Here is a 24,099-nt window from a genome sequence, read left to right on the forward strand (position 1 = left end):
TTGAAGTAGCGACGAGTAGAAAGATGGAGGGCTAGAGAGATCTGCATATCATAATGGAAAGTGAGACTATGTACACAAGCATCTTTTTTTCCGTATATTGATATCTTCCATGCCTGCTCTAAATAAACTACTATTGTTATGTTTTATTCGCTAGAATAATTACTAAAATAAAAATTTGATTTTTAGACTTATTACGGTATTTGGTATGAATGTAGAATTGTAGATAATAGAATTATTATTATTATTATTATTGAAATCACCATTGATTCATTGACAAACTTGTTTATCTTTTATTTTATAAATAAGTATATTTGCCGCCTTTATGGGGCTAAAGATAAAATGACACGGTGTTATCCACCACAAACATGAAAAGCACACAATTACAATAAGCTAAAGATCATTATTTGTTTCTTTACTATTTTTAGTTTTAATAACATATGATATGAAATTAGTTTTACCCATGAACCAGAATAGAATATATCAGTATTTTTTTGGTGTACAATAGAAGGGGGGAGGGACCAGCCCATCTACGTAACAGCCCCCACTGGGCCCCCCTTCCACAAGAAAATATTCGATACATATCGCAGGTGTTCGCGTGCCTTCCACCGCCAGTGAGCCCCCTCTGGGCCCTCCTTCTACCAGAAAATTTTTGATACAGATCGCAGGTGTTCGCGTGCCTTCCACCGCCAGCAAGCCATCCGGGCATGGGGCATCTGGTTCCCTAATTTAATCGACGCCCGTGCGTTTCGAACCCAAACAATTCGAGTGGAACTATCGCTCCCTTACCACCAAGCTACCATCTTAGTGGGCTATATTAGTATTTAATCAAATTATAGGTATATCATTGGCAAAATACCAATTATGGGTTGGATAGGCACATTTTTCTCACTGGTCGAGCCGACGCCACGTCTTGCAGTTCCTACTCCAAGGTAACCACCACGTGTCACCATAACAATCCCGCCCAGAACCACTCGTCACCCAAGGCTAAACCTGGTCCATCACTTCCTAATCCGATCAAGCGCCATTTGCCCCTTGCTCCATTCAAGGGCATTTTAGTCATTCCAAACTAACGGAATTCGTTGCTGTGATTGTTAATTTTTATTATTTAATACACTCCCATTTTCCGAATATTCTACGCAGAGACTTATATGTAATTATGATACTCTGGGGGTTATGTGTAAAAGTTTTCTTGCTAATTTCAAATTACGGCAAACAATATGCCGACGCATTTCAAACAAAATATACAAATAACCCCATATTGAATTCAATATTGTTAAATAGTCTTCAGCGTGCGACCCACGCGACTACGCCGCCAAACTACTGCTATATAATATTCCTCCTCCTCCCCCTCTTGTACGTTCACTCGGAAGCCATATGGCGCTGAGGCGGTTGACGTCCTCCAACTCTCAGCTTCTTGCCTTCCCGATCTACCCTCCACATTCTTCCAAATCCCCTCCGGTATACACTGTCCTCTCCATTCTCCTCCACCGCCAGGGACGCACAGCTCAAACCCTATCCATGGCCTCCGTCCGCCGTTGGAGCGGCGGCGCGGCCGCTCGCGCCTCGCCTCCGCAGCAGCAACAGGCGGAGGAAGAGAGGGCGGGTCGGGAGGACAAGAAGGGCAGCGAGTGGGGGAAGGTGTCGGCCGTGCTCTTCGACATGGACGGAGTGCTTTGCAACAGCGAAGAGCTGTCGCGAATGGCCGCGGTTGACGTCTTCGCCGAGATGGGCGTTTCGGTCACCGTCGACGACTTCGTTCCGTTCATGGGGACTGGTACTCTTCTCCTCTTTTTATCCTGAATCTTGATCTTTGATGTGTATAGACATCGAAGTTTTCTTAACCAATCGGGGATTTGTTTCAAGTCTCGAGTCCACTAGCTACAAGGACTTTGTACATTCTTGAATGGTAATCATCCAGCCTCGGGTTACGAATTTATGGAATAGGGATAATTTGGATAAAGAAAGAACTAGGGCAAATGGGTTCTTGATTTCTACGGTTTTCGGTTTTAAAATTTGAAAATTTCTTGGCTGCAAAGAATGACATAAATCTTTTTGACTATTAATCAATTCTGCAATTTAATTTTCAGATTTGATCGAATATGGAGACAGCTCTTTCTTGAATTAATAGAGTGTGATTACTGGAGCAAACGGGTTCTTGATTTCTATGGTTTTCGGTTTTAAAATTTGAAAATTTCTTGGCTGCAAAGAATGACATAAATCTTTTTGACTGTTAATCAATTCTGCAATTTAATTTTCAGATTTGATTGAATATTGGGACGGCTCTTTCTTGTCTTAATAGAGTTTGATTAATGGAATGGCGCAGGTGAGGCCAATTTCCTTGGAGGGGTGGCTTCTGTGAAGGGAGTGACAGGGTTCGACCCAGAAGCTGCAAAGAAACGATTTTTTGAGATATACCTTGATAAGGTGAAACGAGTAGCAATTTTGAGTCCATCTCTCATACGGTCACGCGCTTGCTTGCATGAATACACACATTCGTCTTGATGTAGTTCGTGATCTGAACTTCTTTGATTGCAGTATGCGAAACCCAATTCTGGAATTGGATTCCCGGGGGCACTTGAGCTCATAAGGGAGGTATACTTGCTTGCTGGATCCATAATTGATGTCCAGATTGTTTTTTAATTTTAATTCTCAGATAAGTTCTCTAATTGGTTGCTGCTGTTCGAAAATAGTGCAAAAGGAGTGGATTTAAAGTTGCCGTTGCATCTAGCGCAGACCGTATCAAGGTTGATGCAAATTTGGCTGCTGCTGGCTTGCCCCTATCTATGTAAGTGCTTTCTCTTACCTTTGTGTGATGCTTGCTTGGTAAGTCATTGAGTTGCAATTGTATTATTTATTTAGTAAATCGCAGTATTCGTCCATGCCTGCATTGGCTGTTATATACTTATATGATGTAATAAAGACTGGTAGAGGATAAAAGATTCCAATGTGTTTCAATTTCTACAAAGGGTGCATTTGATTTGTAATAAATCACACTCAATTTTTGCCTAATTTAAAGCCCTTAGAAACAAAATTTTGGTTATTTGTTGTTAGACTTGGCAACCAGAACCCTTGGGGTTCTAAATTTTTGGTAGCCAAAATATCAGTTGACATCTACAGTACTGATAATCCTCAAATTGAAACAAAGGAAAACAATGGGGAAAAAAGCAAATGTAATTAGAATTATGTTTCTAGATCTTAAGGATTATGTTTCTCTGGGAAACTTCTTTAATGCATGACAGATCAAACCATCAAAGTAGACTCTAGCGACGATCTTTATCAAATTTGAACAATTTAAAATGAATCATTCCATATGATAGATCAAATTGGATCATTAAAGTGCAAAGTAACATGACTACAAATTTACTTGCTGTAATGGAAGGGTATATTTTTACGTGTTGGGAGCTAAATTAACTTGTAGCCCGTGAAATATGTAGGAAGCATTATACCTGATGAACTTCTATTTTACTGCGACAGAATATATTTTTTTCTCTCTAGATGCATAAGGATTATAGTGGTTCTCATTCAATGTTTATTTAATTCTTATTATATTCATGCATTTGAGCATTTGCTGACAATGTGGAACCTGTTCGGATATCAGATTTGATGCTATTGTTTCTGCTGATGCATTTGAGAATTTAAAGCCTGCTCCAGATATATTCTTAGCCGCATCAAAGAGCTTGAGCATACCCCCTAGTGAGGTAAAGGATGCCATTTATCTTTTAGCGGACTAGAGCACATTTATTTTTATCATCAGTCACTACGAAGGAATCTGGCATTTTTGTTAGAAAATTTTGGAATGTTTGTGAAACTTGATGATTATCATTATATGTGTATTATAATTTTTGATTTTCATTCTTTATACATTTCTTACATGTTTTTTACTAATATTTATGATTTTCATTAATGTTGCTGCATTTTTGGTTATATTCTAGAGATGTGGAGCTTGTGTGCAGTATGTCTTTGTTAATTAGTTCAAAGCTACTGCTTGATATTCATGGTCTTCATTATCCTTTGTTGGACTAAAGTGAGGTTAGATAGACAAGCCATCTTATCCGCTGATTTATCTCTACTCTCCAAACATCCCAATTAGGATTCATTGGATAATTGTTAATTGTGCCATATTCACATTTCTATTGTTCATGTGATTATTGTTGAAAGGGTAAGTTGACTTCTCTTGTTACCCAACTGCTACATCTACAATTAAATATGATCAATGACAAGTATCTTCTATCCAAATAAGAAGATCATCACAAAGGTTGGCTCTCAAGCTCACTTTTGGTTTGTAATGTTTAACTTAAGATCTGTGCTGTAGGATTGAAGTGTTTCATTTGGACTAGATAAGCAGTATTATGAAGATCAGAACAGTGATTGCATTTCATCTCTCTGGCTCAACTTTATGTAAGAAACAAAAGAGAGAAGAAAACTGGGTTAAGAGATAGAAAGGGAGACTCCTCAACTCATGGCACAAAATTGGCAGTGTTGTGTACTGTGATTTTGCATGATCATTTTGGTGTCAGCACCAAGAACTTTTCAAATGATTTGAAAAGTTTGTAACAAAAGGGTTTTGTGGAGTCAGATCACATGAGGAAGAGCACCTAACATTCAGTTATTGATTGTTAAAACTCAAAAGAAAGTTTGTTTTTGTCGTGTTCGAAGGCATCCCTACCCCTGGATCACATTGGGCTGCATGTTTGTTTTGTCGACTTATTGTGCTAATAGCCAGATGCTATAATGTTGTTTATCATGCCCTGAATGAGCACAAAATTTCATATGTTGAATCCACATGTTATAGACGTGAGTTTTAGAATTTCTATATGAATCTTAGCAGCCATTTCAGGTTCCTTGATGTTATATACTCTATGATTTAGGAATCATTTTAGGGCACTAGCAATTGGATGCTATGTGTATAATGTCAGCTGGATGCATCCACCCTATGTGTTGGACTTGATGTGTCCTTTTACATAGCGGACATGAACAAAACTTTTCTTGGTTCCTTTTCTTTTGATGACAATTGTTTATGCACTTCTTGTGTTGGCTTGTGTTTGATGTAAGCAACCTCATTTCTCCATCGTGAAGTTCTTTTAGTGCTAAATATTTTTCCATATTTCCAGGGAAGTCGAAGAGTTAAAAGAACATATTATTGTCACATTTTGTTTAAACATGTGGCTTGAAAGAAGCTAGTCTTACTGAATAGCTGTTGGAAAATGGATAGGGTAATTAAGCAATCCATGGAGTTATGCTGAATAGGTCTCTATCAATCTTGAGTGTGTGTCTTTATGTGTTTTGTTTTGCTTCTTGGACTCTTCCTAGTGTTCTTTGGTGCTTTGTCCTAAGGAAGAGTATACCTTTCTTGAACTAAGTATTTTAGGTTAAGGGATGAGGCCTAGTGAAATCAAAAGGATAGTGTTAGAAATCCATAAATTGGAGAAAACATCAGAGTTATGCCATTTGACGAAGTTATCAAGAATATACTATGATGGTGTGTGCATGTGCGATAAACTTGAAGAGGCCTTATTATGGAGTCATTCTCATTCTATTTGTTTAAAATCAGGAAATATGAGGAACTCATGGTTAACATGAATGGAAGTTCTGATAGTGTATTTAGAAAAGTTCAGTAATAATGGATGTGTTCATTATTATCAGGCTAAGATATATTAGTTATTGTTATGGTTTTGGTAACTCCGAGTGTCCCTTGTATTCTCAGTTGACACGGGCGGCATATTCCACTTTACTGAAGGAGACTCCCTCATGTATACCAGAAGTGATTAATTATTTATTTTCTTCAACAGTCTAATTAAGTAAATGATGCATGTTCTGGTCCATAATAAGTCTTGTATTTAAATGCTGGGATTCCTCTTGTGCATATTTCACTACCTTGGTGCTCCAATCATGCTTAGTTTACAACAACCATGAAATTTTTTTTGAAAGCTCGGCAAAATGTTATGGATTCTATTAAAACTTAGATTGAGATTTCTAACTTTCAAAATTATTCAGTGTATTGTGATCGAAGATGCTCTTGCTGGAGTTCAGGCTGCAAAAGCTGCACATATGAGGTATGCATCGGATAGTAATTTCTTTTATTATTTGTTGTCTGCAGGCTTTGCTTGAGCTCTGCAGTCATCATTTGTCCTTATATACAGAACACATGTCAGACATGACCGGTTTACTACATGTTCTTTTGCCTAGAAACTGTGTATGCAGTATGTGCTGGCTTTAGAGAATGACAATTTAATATGGCATTGATTTTGCAGGGATCGAATATAGTATGTGATATAGTGTTTAAAAAGATAGATGCCAAGAACTTAAAATCATAGACATAATAGTCAAAGTGTCAAACCTTTGACGAATCTTTACCATTTATTATGTGACATGCTCTGTTAAAAAAAGGGAAGCTGCAAGGATTGAATTTCAAAAAAATGGTGCTTTCCTCTTTTGCACCGAAAAGGACCAAAGAGAAGATTTGTCTTCTACTAGGTTTCTTGCTCATGAAATGTTGGTTGATTGTCGAACCCTGTGAATCATGTTAAAGTAGGATATTTGGAGCTGAGGCAAGATCAGCATACGCAAGCATAGTATATTGGTTAGAGTGCCCTAGACTAGCAGATTTTGTATACTCAAAGTTCAAGCACCTTCCCCACTCTGGAAAACCTCACCCACAAGTCGGTATGTCATACATAATTAATGAGATTGTTCCATCTGCATTTAATTTTATGCAGCAGAACAAAGGCATGTCTGAATTATATTCAGTTTCTGACCCAAGGTATTTCCTCCTAAAAATCTCAGGGAATGTTATGATTACATCTAACATACATGGATTCTTTAGGTCTCTTTACATCTTGTAAATCTTTTAGGTCTTTCACTTATTTAATAATCTTCCTTTTATGCTACTTGCAGATGTATTGCTGTGACCACTACTCTAACAGAAGAGACATTGCAGCAAGCCAGTCCTTCACTCATCAGAAAGGATATTGGAAACGTTTCAATTCATGACATTCTAAATGGCGGTCATTCTGGTCATCATAGTATGTAATTCAAAGAATAAGTTACCACAGTTTGCAATCATCGATAAACGTGGCATGCAGGGAAGCTATTGTTCGAGTATTTATAATAGGTCAATAAAATGTTTGCAAATTGTAAGGAAATTTTTTACTAAAAATATTTTAATAGATAGGTGGACCTATGTTCTTCATTTTTTATCAAATTAGTTCATGATGTTGTTAAATTGTTTGATGGTTTTGGTGCTCAAGTATGCTTTGGTTGTGCCACTGGATTTCTGATGGTATCTGTTTGATGTTAATGGACAAGACATCTTCCCCTTGCCACATTGAATGCTAATCAGGAAAAGCTGTTGCAGATGAGGAGCTGCAACACCCTCAGGTTATTAGTTCTTCAGGAAATACTTCTTCCAAGTTGCAGAATGAAAAAATAAATACTGAGTATGTTCAGGAAATAAACTCCACAAGCAAGAAAGTCAACTTTTTTGGAGGGTAAGGTCAGTTCCACCAGCAATAAATAAATTAAATTTGTTATTATGTCAGTGTGGGGAGTATCTATGCTTAATTCTTATAATTACTATGTCTTATTATTGTGTGCAGGATCTATTATTTCCTAAAGATTCGTCATGGCTTGTGCAGTAATACATAGCATCTAAAAAATGTCGAACTATTATGTCTTATTTGGAAAGGACATGATGAAGTGAATAGCAAGCATTTTTGCTAGCCTTACTAAGTTACTATGAAAGTATGAATACTTTCGACATGGAGGTTCTAATTTAACAACTTACAATCTTTCTAGCTAGGTTGCTTGCCTCATTTCTGTATCAAACTCTCTGTAGAAGGCCGCAAATTTGGTTACTTAGATATTGATGAAGCCGCTATTCTCAATTTTCAACCCTACTGACAGACATTGATTACAAGCAATTAGCATGACGAAGTGTTTCAAAACCCTTCAAGCACTTTCACCATCTGCAGCCTATCATGTGGCAACTCTGCTTAATGCTGTGTTATATATGATAATATGCATTGAATCTACCCTCAACTGGTCAAAAAGGCCAAACTAACCTTTTAGCTGTGCAAAAATCTGTAATTCTCGCCCAACATGTGCATATAACATACACCTGTAGTACTGTTCCTCAAACTTATGATGCATCAAGTGGGATTTTCTTATGTTTATTTACTTGGAGCAAGAACATATATAATTGGTGATTTCTCAAAGAAGTCAATAATAGCAGATCCACACGGAGGATAGTGCATCTTATTCTGATAATGTTCCTCAAAATGAACTTTTCAACTAGGTACTTAGTAGCAAGTGAAGTTGTTGCATGATTGCAGGATTCCAACAGGTTTTTTTATCATAGCTGAGCTTCCAGGATTCCAACATGTTTTTTTATCACATCCGAGTCCCAATTACAAGGGCCTGATAATATAGCCCAAGCCTAACCCAGAATTATTACAGGATTCCAACAGGTTTTTTTAATCATAGCTGAGAACCAATTACAAGGGCTTCAAGGCAGCTGTTAGATTTTCAGCCCAAGTTCTCCCATAATTAGCCCTTCAAGGCAGAGATATAATCTGTTATTTGCAACAAAAAAAAAAATATATTCATAACTAATAAATTTAAATGCAAAATTAAGAAAAGGTCAAAATTGGGTGTAAAATGAAGGTAATTTAACTGCTAGAGATGTATGACCTGGTATTTTGTAATCCTGAATCTCCTGGAATGCTTTTATGCCACCATCTTTTATGTCATCCAGTCTTATGAGCATACTGAACATGTTCATTGATGGAGTTGTAAAAAGGACTGCCAAGTGCATCCATGAAGTTACTTTTTCATTCCCATTATTTATGAACTTCAGAGTTGCATTGCTGTTTGAGCTTGTGGCTCTAAAAGCAGCCTTGTTAGTGTTGAACCTTTGGAGGTCAACCTTGTTAAGTACACTTAGCTTTGTTTTGCTAAATAACCTTAGTTGTGGCTTTTGATGTTTGAGAAATTTTATTAAATACTAACAAAATATGGTCTTTACATTGGAACTTATATTTGTCGTCATTCCATTAGTTTTCTGGTTGCTTCCTGTTCATTGCCTTAATCTCATGATGGCTTTATTTGAATCTATTCTTTTGGGTTTAGATATGCTTCAATGTAGCATCAAGGTTTGAGGAATAATTTCTTTACAGGTTACAGGGTTCTCGTCGAGAAATTCTAAGATATGGAAGTTTGGGAATCGCTGTTTCTTGTCTCCTTTTTACCATTTCCAATTGGAAGGTATAGTTTCTTTGATAAAATATACGAATAAATTGGACTTTTTATGGCAATTGCATTCCTATTGACTTTGCTTTGCTTTTACCTTTCACTTTTGGTTTAGTCAGATGTACAATAGGATGTCTGGAGGAGTGCAAAATGCTAGACAAAGTCATCTAACTTCCGAGCTTTTGTTGATTTACCACATCTTTATAACCAATATAATCAATACATTAGCCTGAACTAAGTCTGGCTTGAGAATATACATGCAGATGCCTAAGCTTACATTCTTTGACTTGCAATTTTTTGAAATCTGACTGAAGTATCAAAAGTGGGAGGAGACTAGTAAGTACACTTAATGAAATATACATTAGTGAAATTTACATAGGATGCTGATTAATGAATAATGACCATGATGGATTTGGTATATATAGATTCATTATTCTTCTGCTTGTAAGATTCGGCATTTGAGTACAGGCAAGAACCAAAGCATAATTGTAGATGTAGCCGTGACAAAACAACAAATAATTGCCTAAACACAAAGCAAGATATCTTTAACAGAACTATATATAATCTTTGTTGATGGCATATTTTACTGATGAAAAACTTTCCATAAAGTTATTTTTATGATCCATAGCTTCACATGTCATGTAGGTAGGGTATTGTGTATACTCAGGTGTACTTTTAAGAATACACATAGGGTTAGCGTTAGGACTTCTGTTTTTTAATAGTTTTTCTATTTACCACAATGACTTAAAAAATATGGATCACCTGATCACTTAAAATCTACCTTATTTGATTCTAAAGTGATTATTAGATCAAATCTGTATGTAAGCAAAGATCAAATCTGTGTGTAAGCATTGGATATCTACAATTATGGTATATAACTACTTTTACAAAGCTTCTTATGGAATCCAAAATTTGTTTCTTTTTTACATGTGTTCTTTTAACCACAAAACTGTAATATAATTCTTTGAACCTCCATCTTAATATCATTCTAACTTATTTAGAATCAGTAGTGAGCAAGGTCCGGGAAAAAATTCTATGCCAAAGAATTGGGTTTTTTGCGTACATACCCTCCTAAATATTAGAATTTGTGTGAATACCCTCTCAAAATTATTTGCATGTATACCCTCATTAAACACTTGTTTTGTATGTATACCCTTCTTTTTCTTCTTTTTTTTTTTTTTTGCATATGTACCCATGCCATTTAACGTCGTTAAGAAGTTAGTGGTTTAAAATTGAAATGACGAAAATACCATTAATGGGTAAACATGCAAAAAAAAACGTTTATAAGAGTATACATGCAAATAGCAATTTTAGAGGGTATATTTAGGAGGGTATACAAACAAAAAAATTCTTAGATTTTTGCATAAATACCCTTTTAAATATTAAAATTTTCATGAACGCCCTCCAAAAATTAGAATTTTTTTACATGTAAACCCTCCTAAATATGTGAAATTGCATGAATACTCTTGCAAAGTGTTATTTGCATATATACTCTTATAAATGTTTATTTTTGCAAATCTACTCATTAAGGGTATTTCAGTCATTTCTAATTTTCAACCGTTAATTTCTTAACGGCATTAGATGGTGTGGGCATCTATGCAAAAAAAAAGAAAATGAAGGGTATACACGCAAAACAAGTATTTTATGAGGGTAAATATGAAAATATCAATTATGGAAGGGTATTCGTGCAAATTTTTACTTTTAGGAGGATATGTACACAAAAAACCCCAGAGAATTTTTTCCCCATTATTCATACAAAATCAACCCTTCCTTACCTGATGCAGCATGTGTCTATTATGTGTGTGGCCGCTTGTATTTACACCAATGCAGGAGACCTGAGAAGCTCCTTTACAAGGATTACTCTTGATCATCTCCTTAGATATTCTTTAATGATACTCAAATAGCAGTAATTAGATGCCAGTAGCTTTATGAACATCCTCTGTAAATGTGCAGCTCACGCACCTTCTTGCAGCCTCAGTCGTATCATTGATTTCTCCAGCTGGAAACAATGATTACAGGTTGAAGATGTTAAGGTTGTCAAAGCTCTCACAAGATGTGTCTAGGCTTGTTTATGCCTAATGAATACCTCAGTTATATTGTCTTGATGTCCCAAAAGTACAGAATATGGGCATCAAAGCATTCCATATTTAGTGCGACTATTTTACTTTCCTATATCTTAGTTGCATATTTAAATAAGGAGTTTAGGGTATACATATACATATATACATCTTGATTTTCTGCCTAGCATTTATCAAAATATATATCATGAAACTTGTGCTCTTCTTCAGGCAATGCAATTTGCATCTGTCAAAGGTATACTGAATTTGTTTAAGGGGACAAGCCGTTCAATTTTTGGTCAGAATGAAGGTATGACATGTATGTATCAGAACCCATATATTAGTCTCTCTTTTCCCCATTTCCTTCTACATATTTATTGTACATCAGGTGTAACTGCAGTCTCATTATAACATTTATGTTTTTTTTAAAATTTTCCTTTTCCTTTTTATTTTGGACCATGCACTTGCAATAGATGTAAGATTGGCAAATTCTATAAGAATGGGTTAACAAAAATTTGAAAAAAAATGATTTCTATGAAAATGTTGCTTTATTGCTTTTGCAAAAAGTCTTTTTAAATTAAAGTTACTGTTTATAAAACCTAAAAGTGAATTTTATGACAAAAAGACCTCCTTGTTTTTCAGAGAAAACCTAATTTCATGATGTCAGATTTCAAAGATATATTTAAGTAACTCATTTGGAACTTTCAGTTTGGCTCTTCTGCTTTTTGTTTGTGCCTCAAAAATGGGTTCTTTTCCCCTTATCGTTGCCTTCATATCGCTTGGTCTAGTCTCATTCCATGTCCAATAGGTCTTTGAGGGTTGCTCCTTCACAGGATCTTATATCCACAACAAATTTAATATGTTTCCAAATCTAGGAAATTTTGCTCTTGGTACTTACCACGTCTAGGCTCTCAGCCACATCCACAGAGAGTTGATGTCAGGTTGAGAACCAATAACATTGTGTTTCAGAGGCCTGCTGGTTAATATTCATGCTAAAATCAGGCATATACAGATCTATGATTATGTGGAAGTACTCTGGTTTCAAAAGTAAACATGGATATATTGATCTGGCCATTTTCAAGTGGGACAGAAGTCCTTTCTTCATTAAAGGAAATTTGATTTGTCATTGGCTTATTATGGACGTTGCTGGGTTTCATCTGCAAGCTTATTGGCAGTCTATGTTTTTTCTGTAGTAGTTTTAGCATGCCAAAGCTTTGGATACCACTCATTGCCTTTTACTGTTTATAGGAGAGTCCCAATCATCAAGAATACAACAAATTAAGAACTATTTGTCTGACCTAGAAGCGAGGTATGTGATAAATTACTTCAAATTTAACAGTTTTTATTTGAAGCTAGATTTGATTGATTGATTGTCTTTACTGAAAAAAATGATCTTAACTTTAATGCATCATTCTTCATTTTTCTAGGGGCTCTGCTTCAAATGTGCCTGAATTTCCATCAAAACTTGAGTGGCTGAATGCAGCTCCGCTTCAGTTATACAGGGTAGTTTATAACTTCTAAACACTTATCATCAATAGTGCTTTCTGATTTTCCTGGTACCACTACTTTGGTATATATCCATAATTTCACCTTGTTGCCAGTACAAACTTGTTTGCTCCTTCAGATTCTCTCTGTTTTTTTATTTCAGAATAACTTCTTGACATGTGATATTCTGCAATGATTCTAGACACTAACTTCTCTGACATAATTTCAAAAATAAAGTTGTTCCATAAGCTTTCTGGACAATTAAAAATCCTAAAAACAAAAGATGAGTGCATTGACAACCAGATTTAAACTTTAAATATTGTATTTAGAAACAGTGTGTAGTTTCTAACATGTGACAATCTGGCAACACCCTTTCCAGCCAATGAGCCTCTCTACTTGCTCAGGTTCTTTCTTAACAAGTTGAATCATAGAACTTTATCTTTTGTAATACAAAAATCTTCCCTATCTACCATAACCAACATTCCCTATCATCTGTTTATGGTCAGCTTAATGAACCATGTTTCCTTCTCACTCCAGTCTAGAGCCATGTCCAACAATGGTGCTTTCTCAAATGCTTACTCACATGTCACAACTTTATTAAATTCTAGTTAGTGAATTTTATCTGGAGCCTGGACTATTAACTACTGGGAGTCTGGGAATACTGGTCCTGTTTACTAGATCCGCCCTTCTCTATTATTATTTACCTGTTACTTGTTAGCAGTCATTTTCATATTCATTGAAGTTTAAGGTAAAAAGCACTTCTAGCAGTTTTTGTGCAGATCTACTTTGAACCGCGATTTTGTTCATTAGAACTCCTCTCCTTGCTTTTTTTTTTTTTGAATAAAAATCATCACGAAATTTTACTTTTCTCCCATTTGAAAGTCTGAAAGTGTCGATGTGGTATCAGACCTATTGGATCCAGTTGTCAGGGCTTATCTCCTTTCTTACCTCTATTATTCCTTCCAGTATTATTTTATTAGTTTTTGCACTGCGGGCTATGATTTCTTATGAGTAAGGTGTAGACAAATCCAGGCTCCACCTCACCAAGGTTATCACTGTCCTTTGTTTCACAAGACAACACCATCAATCAGTTCTATCACATCATTCTCTTTTATTGCAACTTCCTTCTTGGTATTGAAATATGACTTTAGACATGCAAAACATGATACACCATTAGTTTGAAGATGAAGTATAATTACAGGAATGCAACATGATTGATTTGATTTGGGGGTGACCTGTGGATTGTGACTGGCCCTGGATTTTTTATCCTTACCCCAAAATTCAGAAGGTGGCTGCACCAAGACAGGTCTAATCAGTTTTTAGAAGCATGTCGGTGGGAGGGTGGTTCAAGTGAACTCTTTTCCAAGTGATGAGGAAATTCAGTACCATGATCTCCCATCACTCTTTGAGATGACTTATATTTCTGTTCAGGGGCAAACATATTTTGGCAGGATTGGAGGCACACCAATTTATCATTGTGTGGCAACAATTGTCAGGGCTCAAATTCTTTTGCTAGGCGAGCCTGGTCAACAAGTTTCTCAGAAAATAACATAATAACTGTATTACTAATCCTAATAGGTGACATGCACCCACCTAAGTTGTGTGAAATATGATGAAGAGATGAATAACCATGTCCTCATCCCCTGTACGGTGGCCATATGAAAATTGAAACAATTTTCTCAAATAGGTGTCTTATGTGTACACAACTGCCTTGTGGACTTGCATATTGTCGTTAGAATTTGAATAAGGAATGGTATTGATGGGTCATGGGTGGTTTGAATATTCTTCCTGGGCAGCAACTTGGGAAATTTATAAAGAAAAGAGAAGTAGTCTTTTTGTTTGTCTTCAGAAATATTTAATTCAAAAAATGCTAACTTCACAAGGGCTCTTATCTGCCAAGAAGCAGCCGTCAAAGTTAGGTTTCAAAAAAATTCTAGTGGATCTAGAATATGGTATATTATCACCTCACATCATAATCTCTAGTTACCCTCGAGTGTTGGAAGAGCTCTTGTTTACGAAGAAGCAGCCATCAAGTTTCAGGATATCAAAACATGAAAGTATAAGTGGGTTTAGAATGTAGGCCTTGTACATAAAGCTAGAAGTGACTTATCAGTCAGCCCACGGAATAAACTTAGCATGTTTCTAGCTTATATAATTATTATTTTTTAAAAGTTTTGTAGGATTGTTTTCTGGAATTAGTCTCTTTACTGTTCAAAAAATCTTCACTTTTGGACTTATATTTGCTGCAGAATTTAAAAGGGAGGGTAGTTTTGCTGGATTTTTGGACTTATTGCTGCATCAACTGTATGCATGTCTTGCCGGACCTGGAATTTCTAGAAAGGAAGTACAGTGATAAACCTGTAAGCTTCTCACTTTATTTTAGTAGTCTGATTAGTTTATGTCACAACTCATGGCATCTAGGTGACAGCTGTTCCTTTTTCTCAGTATGCTGAGATCTATATTCTATATTCTTTTTCTGGAGAATTTTACACATCTATGTATTGTATTCTGTTCCATCTTGCTAGCCTGCCTTTTAAATTGCACTCTCTTGGAGGCTCATGCATATCAGATGTGAAAACTGAAGGATTTCTGGTATCATATTTGGATTGCAATCTGAGTGGGGAGAGTTGACTTGGTATTTCCAGTGGCATAGTTACAGAACTATTGACAATGTGCTACTTAAAAATACTATTCAATTTCGGGTGTCATATTGCTTTTCTATTATTGATTGACATGGCAATGCAGTTTTATATGATGATAGACCTTTTCCCAAGCCCATCTCTAAATAGTAATTAATGAATTTCAGTAAACATCAATAGTCTTCTTTATGGAACAGAAAATTTATAGCTCTGTTCTTCTTTAACATATATCTTCACCCAGTTGTCTCCATATGCTCCATTTTCATCAAAGGATGTTCTAGATTCTACTGGTCTATGCAGAAGGGAGTAGCATAGCAGTGAATCTTTTGCTGCAATTTTTTGCTTGGTTGCTTTACACAACAAATATTAGGGAAAAAAACTGTCATATTTTGTACTATTTCTTAGAGTTGGGTACTGAAGCATTTTCAAGTTTTAATAACAGGTTATAAGAGAAGCGACAAAATACCATTTTATAACTAAAGTTTAACCCAATATTTTTCTTAAACCAACCAATGGAACAACCACTTCAGGCACTATAGCATGTTTTACTGTGTGAAGGAACCAAGGTTTACGGAACTGTCCCGAACAACCTGGTTCGGGGCATACCAGGCTGTACTGGCGGCGGACCGGGATAGTTCTGGCATTGAGACCGAGACGCCGTTGCCGGAAGGGGAGAAGAAGAAAAAAAGGAAGAGAGAGAGAGAGCGGGGGAGGGAGGGGGAGAGAGAGGAAGGAAGAAAAAGGCCGGCCAGTGCTCTTTTACTCTCTCATTGTTCCTCTCCCCCATCTCTTCTATTGTGTCGGTACTGTTCTAGCACGGCACGGCGCGGGCCCGTACTGACTTGTCCCTCCGAGCAACTGGTACGGTGTCCGGTATCGGTTCCGTTGACGTTGGAAAAAAGTAAAAAGACTCAAGTTATATGTTCTCAAAAAAACTATGCTTACAAGTTACGACATGCTAGACTTCACTCTAGCTTTAGTATCTTGCAAATTTTATGATTACCTATACCAGGTAATTTATGGATTTCTAGGAAATGAATTGTAATAAGTCAATTATGACTGTTGTTTCTTAAATTTGGATGATTGATATTTAGTAGTGGGTTTGTTTTCTATATTCTGTGGTTAACTTGCATAATAAGATTGGTTGAAAGGGCATTTTGTGTTTCACTAAGTTTTTGAATGGAAGAATCTATAGCATCTAAAAAAATTGATCACTCAAAACACTATTTTTGGCCATGTCCTTGCCACACCTGAATTTTTTAATTTTATCAAGCTGTTATTTTCATTATGAGTCTCGATGTTGCATATCAAGCATTAGAAGCCCTCCTTTCAAACTTCCACCTAAATAAGCTTTGGATCAAGGTCCACCGTACCGGATCCGGTAGGCGTACCGGTTGCCTACCGGACCGGTACGGGCCGGTTCGTACCGTGCTCCGGGCGGTACGAACCGGGAAGCTCTTCCCCGCCGGAATCGGGGAAGAAGAAGAGCACCAGAGAGAGCGCGGGGAAGAGAGGGAGAAAGCCCACCTTCGGCCGCCATCGGAGAGCCGCGGGGGGGCGGCGGAGGCCGGTGGGGGGCGGCGGAGGCCGGTGGGGCGCTGCGGAGGCCGCGGCCGCGGCCGCGTCCACTGTTTCGAAAGAAACAGGGGACGCGGCCGCGTTTTTTAATTTGGGGATTTTAAGTGAAGTCGGCACATCGGTTGCCGACTTCACTTAAAAATCCCCAAATTAAAAAATTTGGGGATTTTTAAGTGAAGTCGGCAACCGATTTGCCGACTTCACTTAAAATCCCTAAATTAAAAAACGCGTCCGCGTCCCCTGTTTCTTTCGAAATAGTGACGCGGCCGCGGCCGCGGCCTCCGCAGCGCCCCCGCGGGCTCCCCCGTCGCCCGCCCGGCTCCGCCGCCCCCCACCGGCCTCCGACGCCCCTCCGCGGCTCTCCGATGGCGGCCGAAGGTGGACTCCCTCCCTCTCTTCCCCGCGCTCCCTCTTTTTCTCCTCGTCTTCTTCGTCTCCGGCAAGGAACCGGCCTGTACCGGTTTCCACGGCTCCGCCGTACCGGTAGCTGGCCGGACCGGTTTGTACCGGCCCGTACCGGCCGGTACGGGCCGGTTCGGCATACGCTGCTTTGGATAGTTTAAAATCTTTTATTTTTCTTTGATTTTTCATTGCTCCTTGCTTTCAATTATATATTGCCATATTCACTCTTTTATATATATAATTTTTTTAAAAAATTTCAAAAATCCATAGAATATTTCTATTGCCTACTAATTCATGCACAAGCCATTATCTATACAGTTTACAGTTATTGGGGTACATTCTGCAAAGTTTGATAATGAGAAAGACCTAGAGGCCATTCGCAATGCAGTCTTGCGCTATAACATCACTCACCCGGTAAGTCTTGTTAAGAAGATAGTATCAGGAAAAATGTGGCATTATTAGCAGAATTCATATCTTTCAATCATGCAGACTCTTTCACAAATTTTCATTTAAAATTTTGAATCCTTCATGAATCCAAGGGTAGCTAGTATTTGCAAACGGAATGTGGCATGCATGTTGAATATTGAATTTGACGTTTGTTCCATGTGTCAAGCAATGCAATCACTTTCAGGCTTATGCAAAGAAAGGTTGGAAATTTAAAAGGGTGATGGGCCCCTAAGCTTTCCCTTTACTGAATGAAATAGGTTGGTTAGATGAGAGAAAATAGGAGAAGGATTGAAAAGAATAAATAGTGGAAGGAAAACATTGTGGAATCTACAGTTAGAAATTAAAAGTTATCAAAGTTTGCAGATAAACCTTCATGAAACTGACAGCTGATATGGACCAATATAAGGAATTCCAATCAAGATCAAATTGGATCTTTCTATACATTTTTTGGCCCAAGAAAGAGTTCCTATAACAAAAAAAGTACACTATTAAGAAAAAGATACTTCGCTCAGAAATATGGCCCCAACCTTCTAACCTAAGCCATATTCAACTTAATGAAACTTACTGGGACTACTTATTTTGCTAAGAATTAAATGCAAAAACTGCACAATAAATAAATAAGATTTTAATCAGTGTGGAAGTTGACAACTCAGCTAGTCCAGTTGCATAGAAATTTGCCCAAATTTGTCTTCAAATAAATATTTGTACATGAATAACAAGATAATGTATTCTTAAGATGTCCCTTTGCCGATCATGCTTAAGCATTTAGAGTAATCCATCAAGGGTTGGACCACATTCAGCTGCAAGTAAAATATTCCTCTTCTGAGCATAGAATTTCTAACCTTGCCTTATCCATTTTGCATGGCCCCTTGTGCAAGTCATGCCACCTGTGAATTATGGTGGTCAGGATCATTATGCTGCCTAAAAGGAATATAAGTAATAGTCAGAATGTCACTCTCAAGTAAGGTTCGCCGTCTCAGTACTAGTGCCACACTAGTACCGTGTTGGTATGGTATGGTATAAGGTATCTTCGGCATACCGAGTATCCGTACACCACTTGTACCGGGTATTGGTACCGAATAGACATGGTACAACATGCCCTGTAGTGTCCGATTCGGGCCGGTACGGCGAAACATGCTCCCAAGAGTTTTTGATTTTCTTTTGAAATGCTCTTGTTTGCCATTTGATCTTGATCTTGAAAGTTTTGACTGTGGACATCTAATGAATTTAAATCTTTAACATTAGCTACAGTCCTTGTTCATGACCTTAATTCTTGGACTTATTTTTTCAAGGAACACCAAACGAAGGTGATAAGTGGAGAGGAAGTGGGAGTAAAGAGAATCATATTTCTTAAGCATATAGGGAAGAAATGGCATGAAGGAAGAAATTTCTTCAGCATCCTCACATGACCAACTTTTGTGGCTCTCAAGGTCATGACTTTGTTTGGACTTCGAAGTTTAATGTAAATAAAAATATTTAAGGGCGGTTACAAAAGCTGAAGAATCTTAAGATTGCTCCAAAAATGAAGAATAAGAAATAAGACATAATAACAGAAATACAATCAAGTCTTGATAAATAAATTAATCTAAATATACTTGTCAAAAATTTGAAAAAATATGTGGATCCATACTTCAAAGTCCTTATAAAATGATTTAAATAAAGTTTCTTAATCCTTAAAGGACTCCTGCAGAATCAGATAAGTAGGGAAAGAATCGAAGACAAACGGAAAATGTAGAATAAAGACTAGAAAAAAAAAGCTGGAAGAAAACTTTCTGAAATTTTGCAAAACTTCAGGCAGGTAAGTTAAATCATGAAAAATCTTCCCCTATATTTGTGATGATCTACTTTGCTAGCCAAGGATACAATATCTGATGTAGGTAATTTGAGTTTAGAAGTGATTTCGTAGTATTTGAAGGTTTCCCAAATAAGGTTTACAACATTCTTGTTTCTGAAGATCACTATGCAGAGAGACAGATAAGCTACCCGACGGAGTATTTTGGACCAATTAGAATGTTAAACTGACTTCCCAATTGACCCTGAGACTCATTGATTTTCTTGTGCAGTTGATTACTAGGAAAGTGGTTAACATACAGATGGACTTCTTTCATGATTCATTTCTTGCCAAACATTCTTTAAAACAAAATTAAGTTGTAGAACTACTTAAATATGAGTATGTCAGTCTCTGCAGGTTGGCTGAATTGTGTTGGGCCAGTGCCAACAGTGATCATGCATGTGTGCCACGATAACCCTCGTACCTTGGGGTATTGTCTTACATCAACCTGTATTGCTTGGCCCAAAAAGGGGCATGCATGTGCGGTAGTACCGTGTATTGAACTATACTTCCCTGTTTTAGTCAATGCTGATTCCGCATGAGTCAATACAGCTTGTTATTCCTCAATATTTTATTGAGTCCAAAGGGCCTTTTTTTTTGGCATTTTGAAGTTAATCAACACAAGGTACATGCCTTGCGTGCCCTCCCTGCCACCAGCACTTAAATCCTTGAATTGTAGGAACATTGAGAATAAGATAAAATTGATAAATGTTAATCTTGATGGTTGTATGATAGGACTAAATGCACTACAAATGTAGGATTAAAGTGGACAAGATTGATACACTAGTGCAAATGACCAAAGGAGACAAATTGACAAAATATTATTAGGTGTGAAATATTATTTTATTTAAGAAGGGAATCTACATGGAGTACAATTGTTAGTATTGCATGGGCATAATACTTGAAAGTTTATGTATCTTATGATGTTCCATACCAAAGGAGACATGATATCATAAGGTGAAATATCAAGTTTTATTTGAGAAGGGATTGTGCATGGAGTATAATGGTTCGGCAACATCAATATTGTATGGGTACAATACTTGAATTTTACATAACTTATGATATGCCATAAATGCATATATATATATATTAAATTTAGATTTCTTTGCATATATATGATTCTAAATATGCATTTTAGGATGTAAACATCTTAACTTGCAATACACATGTATACTCTCATAAATTGCTTTTTGTAACTATAGTGCTACCATCAACATCCATCCAACAATGTCTTGTTAACTATGATTCAGCTAAAAGTGCGGCTCAATACACAAGGCTCCCATCATTTCAGGGTTTTTGGGTGGGTGGGGGGGCCAAATACATGCAGCCTTAACCCTGCATGTAGGGAAGCTGTTTCCATGTTTTGAACCCGTGACTTCCAGATCATAATGGAGTAACCTTACCATTGCGCCAATGCTCCCATGGTTAACTACGATTCAACTAAAAGGGTGGCTTAGTGCATGAGGCTCCTATCATTGCAGGGTTCGGGGGGGAGGGGGGGGGGGGTGAGATACATGCAGCCCTTAACCCCGCGCATGGGGAGGCCGTTTTCATGTTTTGAACTCGTGACTTTCAGGTCATAATGGAGCAATCTTACCATTGCACCCAGCGGCGGCTCAATACATTCTGGGGCCTAAGGCGAATCTAATGAACGAGGCCTTTTTTTAATAATAATTTTTTTAATAAATATAAAATATTTAAAAAAAATATATGAAAATAGATAGCTATCAAGTACACTATTTCAACAAAGATACATGAATCTAACAAAGATAGACAAGAAGCCTTTTCAATTTAATATAATTCTTGAATGGAAGCATATAAAAATAATTACCCTAAATGAAGGGCCATGAAACTGATTAAATAGCCAAGATAATGCTTGGCAATACTGTTTACCATGTCAAGCAAGAGCTGAATAGGAAAAAGTCATCCCATGGCACTTCATGGTCAAGGTAAAGAAAAGAATTTGTCCATAAAGGAACCTTTCTATAAGAGAAAGTAGGGTTATTATGGGAAATTCACTCCATCTAATTAATAAAAGTCCCATCCCACCATCTCCCCTTCAAGTGAGTACCCAAGCGGCAACTGCAACATCACAGCACAGCACCCATTCGACCCCCTCCCTCCTTTTCTCTCTCTACCACCCAAGAGGGGAGAAGAAACCGAGAGGAGAAAACTAAAAGAATCTCCACCCTCCAAGAAATCCATCTCCAATCCCCCTATCTTTCTTTCGGATGGCCCAGCTGGATCAGGAGTAATGTGAGGGAAGGAAAACCAAGACCAAAACCAAAAAAGAGAAGGGATGAAAGATAAGAGTGGCTTCAGGCGTCTATCAAGCCAACCAAATCCCTCCTCTCTCTCTCTCTCTCTCTCTCTCTCCCCACCCAAAACAAAACTACTGTCCCCAACTTCACAAATTGCCCCTCTGCAGGCCAGGAAACTCTCCACCTCCCTTCCATCAAGGGAGAAGACTCATAGCCAGCTCCTGATCCCGTTTTATATGGGGCCTTTGCTTCCTTTATTTTTTTTTTTTTTAAATTTTTGCTTCCTTTTGGTCAGCCTCCCGGGGCCTTCCATTGGCCCGGGGCCCTAGGCGACCGCCTCAGTCGCCTAGGGCTCGGGCCGGCCCTGATTGCACCTAGGCCTCCCCTTGGTTAACTACAATTCAGCTAGGTTAGACATAATCCAGCCTACAAATTTACCACTATACCCTCTTTGAAGTTGGTAATTATGGACCTTAGAAGGGATTTTATGCATTTAGAAAGGTGTTGTAGATTTTTGTTGCACCACTGTATTCACTTTTCTAATGCTCATAACGACAAACTAGCCAGAGGGAAATTAGTGAAAAAAATTACAAGAGGAATATGCAAATCATACATTTACAAGGTGCGTACACACGTAAGCATATTGCAGTAAGTGAACCCTAAAAAACTGGATGTAGCTAATTCTCTACAGGAGAAAAAGGCAACTGACATTTAGGAAATACCAAGATTTCTTGGGGGGAGTTCGACAACAATATAGTCCATTTGTAAACATTTGCATCAATATTGCACGGAGAAGGAATAGATTTTGTAGATGGCGGAGCCATTGACATTCGATTTAGATAGGGGAGGAATCTTGGCTTGCTAGGAGCTCTAACATGATACACCCCATGTTCAGCTTGTTGATAAGATTAATAGCTATGTCATCCTCATTTAACTTATTTGATGTTTTCTAGAGTACCACGTATTTTTCATCTAATCACTTTCAATTGTTTTATTTAATGTGGATTTTTTACTTGACATAATTTCTCTTTTTCTTTGGCAAGGTAAGAATACTTTAAGACAATTCAATTCATTATTGAATAAGAAACATGCCTATTTTCTAGGAAAATAAAATGGTAGAATTGGTGGAATTATGTTTGCATTCTTTGACTGCTCAATGTGGATCCTAATGAATGCAATTAAATTTGTGCACAACCAATGTAATGGATAGCTGCATTAGATTCCAGTAAATTTCGTGTGGCTGTAGTGGTATCTGATTGCAACCACTTGGTGCTAATAATTTCCAGTCCCATCCTGATTTGGACTAGGATAGCATGACCTTGGTATTTCTTCCACTGACATAAACTATAACAGATACTCTTGCAGCAAATTTATAGGTCATCATCCCAAATAATGTCTCATCTTCTTCTTCTTTTTTTGTAATAATCTTATTCTATTTGTTTTCTGTCCAAGGTTGTTAATGATGGTGATATGTATTTATGGAGAGAATTGGGAGTGAACTCTTGGCCTACATTCGTCATTGTTGGCCCCAACGGGAAGCTACTTGCACAAATATCAGGTGAAGGTCATCGAAAGGTAGGATTTTTTTCCTTTGGTTTAAGTATGCAAGGTCACTCCAAAAAGATGTATTATTGTTAACATATATAGAGGAACAGAATTGTCTTATTTACAATTTTTAATTGCATTGTGCCACTTTAAAATGTTTAGTTTTGAATGTATTAATGGATTAAAATAATTCCCACATATGCGATCAATTATTTTTTCCCTCCCTTTTCTGTATGTTCTGGTCTCTAAGTGGTTGCTGACAATTTCATTCTCAATATTCATTTTACATTAGTTTCGAGTCTTTCAACAAAGTCTCACCATTTGATTTTCTTCTTTTAATTTTATTTTTTGATTATTTTAAACTTAAATTGCCCTAAATGTTGTTGTTATGATGAAATGCACTTTGATATTTTTACTGAGCCAACTTATTGTAACACATTTTTCCATTTTTCATGAAAATTTTATACCCAAATTGCAGGGTCTAAAAATGCAATTTGACTGGATAAAAACATTTAAAGCTCAAACAGAGGGGCAGGCCAACCTCAAGGATGTAGTTACACCAGTTTCCTTCATAAGATGAGCATGCCATTGTGGATTGGTTTAAGAAA

At 37.2% G+C, this 24,099-nt stretch overlaps 1 protein-coding gene across 7 annotated transcripts in view; it reads left to right on the forward strand.

The window, feature by feature from the left end:
* The first annotated feature begins 1,311 nt into the window (after positions 1-1,311).
* LOC103720659 (haloacid dehalogenase-like hydrolase family protein) overlaps positions 1,312-24,099 on the forward strand; it is a 41,656-nt gene continuing 18,868 nt past the window's right edge. For 5 of the 7 annotated variants that reach the window (XR_015974304.2, XR_015974305.2, XM_008810481.5 and 2 more), the window contains exons 1-15: positions 1,324-1,774; positions 2,324-2,424; positions 2,536-2,592; positions 2,691-2,785; positions 3,599-3,698; positions 5,995-6,053; positions 6,895-7,022; positions 7,355-7,487; positions 9,174-9,261; positions 11,535-11,613; positions 12,552-12,612; positions 12,731-12,806; positions 15,038-15,148; positions 17,726-17,821; positions 23,399-23,521. Coding sequence is in view for 5 of the 7 variants with exons in the window: in XM_008810481.5 (XP_008808703.2) it covers positions 1,375-1,774; positions 2,324-2,424; positions 2,536-2,592; positions 2,691-2,785; positions 3,599-3,698; positions 5,995-6,053; positions 6,895-7,022; positions 7,355-7,487; positions 9,174-9,261; positions 11,535-11,613; positions 12,552-12,612; positions 12,731-12,806; positions 15,038-15,148; positions 17,726-17,821; positions 23,399-23,521 (1,707 nt within the window). In the remaining 2 variants the exon portion in view is untranslated. Of the gene's footprint in view, positions 1,775-2,323; positions 2,425-2,535; positions 2,593-2,690; positions 2,786-3,598; positions 3,699-5,994; positions 6,054-6,894; positions 7,023-7,354; positions 7,488-9,173; positions 9,262-11,534; positions 11,614-12,551; positions 12,613-12,730; positions 12,807-15,037; positions 15,149-17,725; positions 17,822-23,398; positions 23,522-24,099 lie in introns of all 7 variants that reach the window. The other 2 variants (XM_088713242.1, XM_008810482.5) reach the window with 2 other exon arrangements.

Source organism: Phoenix dactylifera, chromosome 17 (assembly GCF_051530095.1).
Source record: "Phoenix dactylifera cultivar Ajwa chromosome 17, Ajwa_hap1_PhDact_Kaust_v1.1, whole genome shotgun sequence".
Classification (NCBI taxonomy): Eukaryota; Viridiplantae; Streptophyta; class Magnoliopsida; order Arecales; family Arecaceae; genus Phoenix; species Phoenix dactylifera.